The sequence below is a fragment of the Sebastes fasciatus genome, chromosome 21 (assembly GCF_043250625.1).
Source record: "Sebastes fasciatus isolate fSebFas1 chromosome 21, fSebFas1.pri, whole genome shotgun sequence".
NCBI classification, from domain to species: domain Eukaryota; kingdom Metazoa; phylum Chordata; class Actinopteri; order Perciformes; family Sebastidae; genus Sebastes; species Sebastes fasciatus.
In genome coordinates this window covers 7,739,453-7,747,889 of record NC_133815.1, presented here as the reverse complement: position 1 = coordinate 7,747,889, position 8,437 = coordinate 7,739,453, and the positions used below count along the sequence as shown (strand labels likewise).

At 40.2% G+C, this 8,437-nt stretch overlaps 1 protein-coding gene across 2 annotated transcripts; it reads left to right on the top strand.

Annotated features, from left to right (window-relative positions):
- The first annotated feature begins 942 nt into the window (after positions 1-942).
- On the top strand, positions 943-5,036 carry myca (MYC proto-oncogene, bHLH transcription factor a). 2 transcript variants are annotated; one of them, XM_074622384.1, is made up of 3 exons: positions 943-1,096; positions 2,898-3,613; positions 4,017-5,036. In XM_074622384.1, exons 2-3 carry the CDS (start codon positions 2,920-2,922, stop codon positions 4,646-4,648), a joined length of 1,326 nt encoding a protein of 441 aa, XP_074478485.1. In that variant the 5' UTR covers positions 943-1,096; positions 2,898-2,919; the 3' UTR covers positions 4,649-5,036. The 2 variants fall into 2 exon arrangements, with proteins under 2 accessions (XP_074478485.1, XP_074478484.1); XM_074622383.1 differs by lacking the exon at positions 943-1,096 and adding an exon at positions 1,804-2,194.
- Positions 5,037-8,437: the final 3,401 nt, after the last annotated feature.

Below are 8,437 nucleotides of genomic sequence, written 5' to 3'. Positions count from 1 at the left end.
TAAAATTGGAAATGACGTCCTTGAATTAAACAATTATGAGTGACATTTAGAATCATTACTTAATAATCTTTAAGTACATAATTTAAGGGCATGAATGTGCCAAATAAATGCATTTTAAAATAAGTTTTTAAGCTCATAAAACTGTAAAAATTAATGGTGATTTTGCTTATAAAGGATAGGTTCATATGTTGTTGTTTTTTATATCTATCTATCTTACTCTCTTGTACATTGAAAGGCTATAAATAGATTCCTTTTAAAGGTGATTTTCAATATAAGTGATGGGGGACAAAATCCAGTCTGTGTTTTCTTGTGTTTTAAAACAGAGTTGGAAAAAAAATTAGAAAAAAATATAATTTAACTCACAATTATTGTTGGTTATACATGTCATAAGATGTCTGACAAATAAAAAATATATATATATAAACATTTAGATAAATTAACTTTCTCAGAATTATAAAAGATCATATGACCTATCACTACAAAATATTAGTTTTCTTTCTTAAATCTTTGATTATTAATAGCACAACCTACTTTGTGAAAAGGCTGCATACTTAGTTCATTAATGCTTTTCCAGAACTCTATTTTTTAATGAAGTGACCCAGTAACCCCAATAAAAAGCTCCACTAACCCACTGCAGCACTGTTGTGTTACTGAGCCATTTTTAGTGTTACACCCAACAATCTTTAATCTGCTTTCAGCACAATAATCCCCCTAGTTCATGGATGCTTTGTGGACTTTATGTTGACCTCCATGGTTTGACCCTGCACCCACCTGGCTGCTGTCCACACCCACAAACACTGTGACCAGCAGAGGGCGCTCAAAGCCCATCCAATCCTCCCTCCACATCCATCTACATCTCCATCTCCATCCAACTGCGGTACCCATCTGATTCCTTTAATTGCTTCCTTCCTGTAGTTAATTGGTGCCAATCTGTCCAGCCTCAAAAAAAAAAAAAAAAACACAGGATCACTAACCATTTCTTATTGGTGCATTTTCATTTTAAATGCATTTACATCACAAACTGCAATTATTGCTTGTGCTATTGAGTGGGTTCACCTGTTTTCAGAGCTGTGTCAGTGTCTGCAGACACATTGAGGTAAGCTCCTGCAAAAATCGTGCAAAAACAAATTATTTATTGCCTTTCTGCAGACAGACAACTGGGATTTAAAAAAAGAGCAAAGTTTGTGCACAAAAGCAGGTAAATTATTCCACTTTTATGCTGCAAATGTCACTTAGAAATGAGAGCAAAACAGATTTCATGTCAAAAACAAAATGTGTTATTTATTGCATTTCTGCAGACAGACAACTGGGATTTAAAAAAAAGGAAAGTTTGTGCACAAAAGCAGGTAAAATAATCCACTTTTAGGCTGCAAATGTCACTTAGAAATGACAGCAAAACAGATTTCATGTCAAAAACAAAATGTGTTATTTATTGCATTTCTGCAGACGGACAACTGGGATTTAAAAAAAAAAAAGCAAAGTTTTTGCACAAAAGCAGGTCAATTATTCCACTTTTAGACTGCAAATATCACTTAGAAATGACAGCAAAACAGATTTCATGTTTGGTATTATTTTAGGCGGGATAGCAGCACAATAAGTCATCCTAATTACCTCCTACTACTACTTTGCATTAGTATTTTTTGCATGTCTCCAGTCAATGGGTGCTCTACTCTACTATAACCCCTCCCACTTCTTGTCCTCCACACAAACTAGTCCCAAGCGTGCAGAGAAAACACACCATTTAGCGACTAAATGCATCAATAAAAGCGTTTTTTTTTTAGTGCAAATCATTATTAATGTTGTGCATGGATTATTTGTGGTGATAAAAGCTGGTATTTAACTCGAGGCGTGTGATATTTTCAAGGCCGGCGAGTGTTTCGCGGGAAAAAAGCACTGCGCGGAAGGATACAGCGGAGGAGCTGTGCGGTGTGTGTGTGTGTGCTGCGGTGGTTTTTATTGCAGCCGGCGGAGCTCTCAGCTGTGATTCTCACGCTGTTGATGACAGACTGTACGTCGTTCACCGGGTCTGCTGGTGCAAATACTCCATGCATGCTTCTTCACAGCCGCCACTGAAACCATCACTGGAAGGATTTAATGTTACTGTCGTGTTGGAATAACTTTCCTGCCCTTTTTTGTGCGCCTTTTGGGTCGATTTCGCCCCAAATTCGTCCGCCGACACGTTCAAATCTACAAGGTAAGGAGAGTTTCTGGAAGCTTTGCATGACACCCTTCCAAAAAAAAATGTCAGTAAGTGAAGGTGGGGTTTCCCCCCTTTATTCTTGCACTTAATTTATCCCAGGTTAGCACCTGCTGCTGCAGCATGCATGCAAGGTTGATGCATGCATGCAAAAGGCGTGCACACTCCCATGTTGTGAAGTGACCATGTGATGTTGCTCACACCTCCACACTAGGTCAATTCTAATAAATTAATAATTATAATAAACAAATAGTGCAAAGAAATAAAAAACTGGCTGGATATACATGGACTGGTTGTTATGTACAGTATGTACATGTAAGATGTTTATATACTGTATGTAAAGTGAGTAGAATTTATATTTACAATGACAGGTATGTACATAGTACAATATGTACATAAAGTGACATATGTGCACATTACACAAATGTGCATTAAAGTCTGTAAATTACAAAAAAATTGCATTAAAGACTGTAAATTATACTCTAAAAATGTGCATTAAAGACTACATTATAATCTAAAAATGTGCATTAAAAACTACATTATAATCTAAAAATGTGCATTAAAAACGGTACATTATAATCTAAAAATGTGCATTAAAGACTGTACATTATAATCTAAAAATGTGCCACACCTCCTGCACATCTTCCTCACACCTCCACTCCTCCTGCAACATCTAATGGGTGTTTTTTCTTCCATACAGCTTCACAATAAGGAGACACAAAATGCCTCTGAGTTCAAGTTTGTCGAGTAAAAACTACGACTACGACTACGACTCCCTGCAGCCTTACTTCTACTATGACAACGAGGAGGAGGATTTCTACCCGCAGCAGCTGCAGCCTCCGGCTCCCAGTGAAGACATCTGGAAGAAGTTCGAGCTGCTGCCGACTCCACCTCTCTCTCCGAGCCGCCGGCCGAGCCTCTCCAGCCTCTTCCCGTCCACGGCGGACCAGCTGGAGATGGTGACCGAGTTCCTGGGCGACGACGCGGTCAACCAGAGCATCATCTGCGACGCGGACTACTCGCAGACCTTCCTCAAGTCCATAATCATCCAGGACTGCATGTGGAGCGGCTTCTCTGCTGCGGCCAAGCTGGAGAAGGTGGTGTCCGAGCGGCTCGCCACGCTGCACGCAGCCAGGAAGGAGTCGTCGTCTGCTGCTGCGTGTGCAGCGTCTGCAGCGGTGGTGGCTGCGGAGTGCGAGTCGGAGCATGCAGGTGCAGCCGCCTGGAGGCTGAACAGCAGCTACCTGCAGGACCTGAACACATCCGCAGCGGAGTGCATTGATCCGTCTGTGGTTTTCCCCTACCCCATAGCAGCAGAGACGCCCAAGCAGAGCGCAGGGACGCCAAATAGTAAGGATTTGGGGCTGGACACGCCACCAAACAGTGGGAGCAGCAGCAGCAGTTGTAGTGACTCAGGTAAACTCATCATGCACTCAGCTTTCTCTGTGCAATTAGGAATATCTCCTGCACAGATTGCATGCACTATTTTGACTAAAAGGATGCAAACTTTTGTTTTAATTCATGTTTGTAGTCCATGCACTCACCTTTCTCTCTGTGTGCAATTAGGAATATCTCCTGCACAGATTGCATGCACTATTTTGACTAAAAGGAGGCCAACTTTTGTTTTAATTCATGCAAGAAGGTAGAGAGACATGCTGCCTCTTCCTCACATGCCATGCTGTGATTATAGAGGCTGCATGTTAAGCAATCAACTGATGATGTGGAAGGAGAGATTGCATCCTCTCTTCCCCTCTGTGGCATGCACTGTGTGTGAGTTGCAACCTTGATGCTGATTGTTTGATTTTTTTGTGTGTTGCAGAAGATGAGGATGATGAGGAGGAGGAAGACCAGGAAGAAGAAGAAGAAGAAGAAGAGGAGGAGGAGATCGATGTGGTGACAGTGGAGAAGAGGCAGGCGGTGAAGCGGTGCGACCCCAGCCCGGCAGAGACCAGCAGGCATCCCAGCCCGCTCGTGCTGAAGAGGTGCCACGTCTCCACCCACCAGCACAATTACGCCGCCCATCCATCCATGAGGCACGAGCAGCCGGCTGTCAAGAGGCTGAAGCTGGAGAGCAGCACTAGTGGAGGAGGCAGCGGAGGAGGAGGAGGTGGCGGCCACAGCAGGGTCCTCAAACAGATCAGCAGCAACCGCAAGTGCTCGAGCCCGCGGACGTCTGACACGGAGGACTACGACAAGAGAAGGACTCATAACGTACTGGAGCGCCAGAGGAGGAACGAGCTCAAGTTGAGCTTCTTCGCCCTGCGGGACGAGATCCCCGAGGTGGCCAACAACGAGAAGGCGGCCAAAGTGGTGATCCTGAAGAAGGCCACAGAGTGCATTTACAGCATGCAGACAGACGAACAGAGACTCCTCTCACTCAAAGAACAGCTGAGGAGGAGAAGTGAACTTTTAAAGCAGAGACTGGCACAGCTGCAGAGCCCTCGCGCTTAAAGTTTGATAAGACTTTTTTGGCCTTTTGTTTTTTATGCAAGTTCAAGACTTAGGGTGTACAGTTGTTGTTGCATGCAAATGCAAAAGCGGATTAAGTTGTTTGGAATCTTGTTTGATTTCAATGTTGAAACTGCCTCAATTGAAGTTATGGGTGGATTAAATATTTAAAAGTTTATTTTTATTAATAAAATATAAAAAAAAAAATGGGGCTACCTGTGTTGAGGGCCCAAACTAAAATATAAATTTTTATGTTTTGTATATAATTAATATTTCCTAAGAAAATGTATTTTTGGATCTCAATTGTCTGGATGTTCAGACCCAGTGTTTGGTTTTTTCCATTATGTTCCTAGATTCTTTTTGAAATATAAAAAAAATGTTTCTTCTTGAATTTGTGTCCTTGTTCTTGCAGTACACAAACACTCATTTCATCACAGTATAGACACACATTAATATGGGCTGGGGGGTACATGTTGCAGTAGTAGGAGATAAGACTCATAAATGATTGCATGATTTGAATAAAGTGACTCTGACATGCTCATGTTTGGATGTAATGATGCTCAGACAAGTCCCTCCTCTTCCTGTGACTACTTCAGGTAAAACTTAAAGTACATTAACGGTAAAAATGACTCATTCTCACATGAAGATGCTGATCTATAGTTCATGATCATAAAGAAGACACGGTAAGATCACAACATCCTGTGATTTATGCATATAGAAGCATTTAAACTATCACTATATGGCACATTTAACCTAAATGAGTGCTTGTTATTGAAGATATTCTAATATCACTGATGCTAAAATGAACGAATTTCAACAAAGAAATGTCATAATAACACCTACATCTGTTTTATGGACAGAAGAGGGAATAACACCTGATTTGGACCTGTTTTGCACCAAAAATTGATGCACAGAAACATAATTTCCTACATTATTTTAAGTGCATTGAAAGCTACTTCACATTCCTTATATGGTTAAACATACTTGGGCAATGATTATGATCAAATAATGCCTTAATTTCATTTCTTAGATCAGATTTAAGTCATATAATTCACAGATTTCTGCCTGTGCAGACAATATACGCACTCCAAATGTGTGTTTTTTTTACAATAAATCTTAAATTAAGATATCAGACAAATATAACTACATCTTAGAGGAGATAATAAAAGAAATATATCAATAATAGGCAATAAAAACACTATATAGAATAATAACTTCCCACATACAGCTTAAGTATAATAAATAATAGATAATGATAACATACCTGTTGTGTTTTATGCATAATAAATAATATATAATGATATATAATAATACCTGTATTATTATTGTTTATATTGGGTCAGGTTTTTTTTTCGACCAGCTTTCCAAGTCTGGCCGTGACGTCACGCGCCGTATCCCGAGCGCTCCCCTGAGCGCGTGGTCCTGGTCGCGAGCACATGGAAGTGAGGTCGAGATTTGTGTCTGTGAGTCGCGCGACTGATCATCAGAATAAAAAGAGGAATATAAAAGCGATAAAAGCTGCAAGACTTGAAGCGGTAAGAGCTCTTTAAGTGTCTCCTGTCGAATGCATTCATCAGTTTATAAACTAATTGTTTAATTATAGTGATTAATAGAGCTGATGATATGAAGTTAAAGCTCTTTATCTTTCAGTGTAAACTTGATTTAAAGGGAGTCGCATGTGTGGATGTGAACGACTTTGCAGAATGAATGTAAAACTATTGTTATCTCAGGACAAGTGTTATATTTCCGTCTCTATTGTGTCTGTCCAACTCCTGCTAAATACTGCTGGAGATGTTTGCATGCATGCTCCTGTTTGTCTCTTTGTGTGTTTTTATATTGTAGCTACACTACTATCTACTTTCCTTTTTATTCTCCACGGAGCACAAAGTGTAGAGCTGCTTCCAGCATTTGTTTTATCTCTGCTGTCAGTACAGTGATCATAACAAACACATGATGATAAAAGGCATGTGTGATAGCATCAGGTATAGTGCTCACAGCTCCCTTATTCTGAATTTATGAGCTTGTTTTATGTGCAGCTTTGTTTGTGTGCAACAAAAGAAGATTTCTATATATATGTTTTTTTTTGCATGCATATAAAGCAGAGAGAGGTAGAGCCACACTGAGACATGCGGGAGGACCTTAAAAAAGATGGGATTAGTAGTGCAGTGGGTTCATTGTGTGGTGCTTTCTGGGTGGGCAGGATGGTGTATTGTGAGAGAGTTTGTGCTGTAACTGGCTGACCTGAGTTCAAGCCTCCATGACAACGTGCATCCACCCTGCTGAAGTTTTTGTCCAAGAAAAACACTGAAACCCTGTGTGGAGGTGATGTCATTTTGGCAAAGAAAAAAAAAGAATCTGCAGGGAGGCATTTTACGTTAAAACTGGGCTCGAATGTTTTGTACGTGTCTTGGTTACAAATAACCGCTGCTTTTTAAACCTCATTTCTGTGGCTGTGATTCACTGGAGTTTACCCCAGTTCTCACTCTGATGGTTAAATGTCTTCTCACCTGCGAAACACCCACAGAAATCATCATGCGTCCTGGGTCATGCAGGGTCTCTGGAGAGCCTTTGCTTTTTTTTGCATGGGACACCGACCCGGGTGATTTATACGTGTAAGAAGTTACCAACAGTCCCTTTTAAAGTATTAAAAATAAAGTACTCAATGGAGTAAAATCTGGAGAGCCTTTTCTTTTTTTGTTTGCAGAATGATTGCTTGCATAGATTATCGATTACCAACTGCTCCTTTAATATTTCATACTTAATAATTACATGAATTGACTTCAACTTTTCACATTCATACTGGCTCAGCAGCATCAGGTAGAATAACTATTCTACTGTACCTGATGTACAATCAAGGTGGCTGAAACTAGTCCCAGTTTTTGCCTCTAATGCAGTGGTAGAACGTAACTAAGTACGTTTACTTGAGCACAAATTCGAGGTACTTGTACTTTACTTGCGTATATTCTTGTCATGCCGCTTTCTACTTCTACTCCACTATATCCCAGAGGGAAATATTGTACTTCATTAAAGTTACTTGACAACTTTAGTTACTTTACAAATTAAGATTTTTGCAAACAAAACATACAAAGAGCCTCTATTAAACTGAATATATACAAGTTGAGCTGAAAAGATTAGTCAATTAATACAAAAAAAAGACAAAAATTGTATGGTTCCAGCTTCACAGATGTGATTTTCTGTTTTTCCTTTGATTAAATTGAATTAAATTATTGAAATCTATTTTAAATAGGTTTGCAAATCGATTCAAATATTAAATTGCGATTAATCGCAAATTAATTGCACATTTTTTATCTGTTCAAAATGTACCTTAGAGGGAGATTTGTCAAGTATTTAATACTCTCTTGTCTCTCTTGTAACTGAGTACTTTACAGGGGCGGCTGTGGCTCAGAGGGTAGAGCAGGTTGTCCACCAATTGGTGGTTCGATCCCCGGCTGCTCCGGGTCACATGTCGATGTGTCCTTGAGCAAGACACTTAACCCCGAATTGCTCCCGAAGGCATAGCCATCGGTGTGTGAATGAGTATTGAGATTAGATCCTGATAGGCAAAGTTGGCACTTTAGCAGCCTCTGCCATCAGTGTATGAATGTGTGTGTGAATGGGTGAAGGCTGACGTGTAGTGTAAAGCGCTTTGAGTGGTCGGAAGACTAGAAAAGCGCTATATAAAGGCAAGTCCATTTACCATTTACAGTGTGGTATTATTTATGGTATTGGTGGTACTTTGACTCAGTTGTGTAGTGGAGGGTTCTAGCAGGTTGCAACCACCTATCAGTCAAA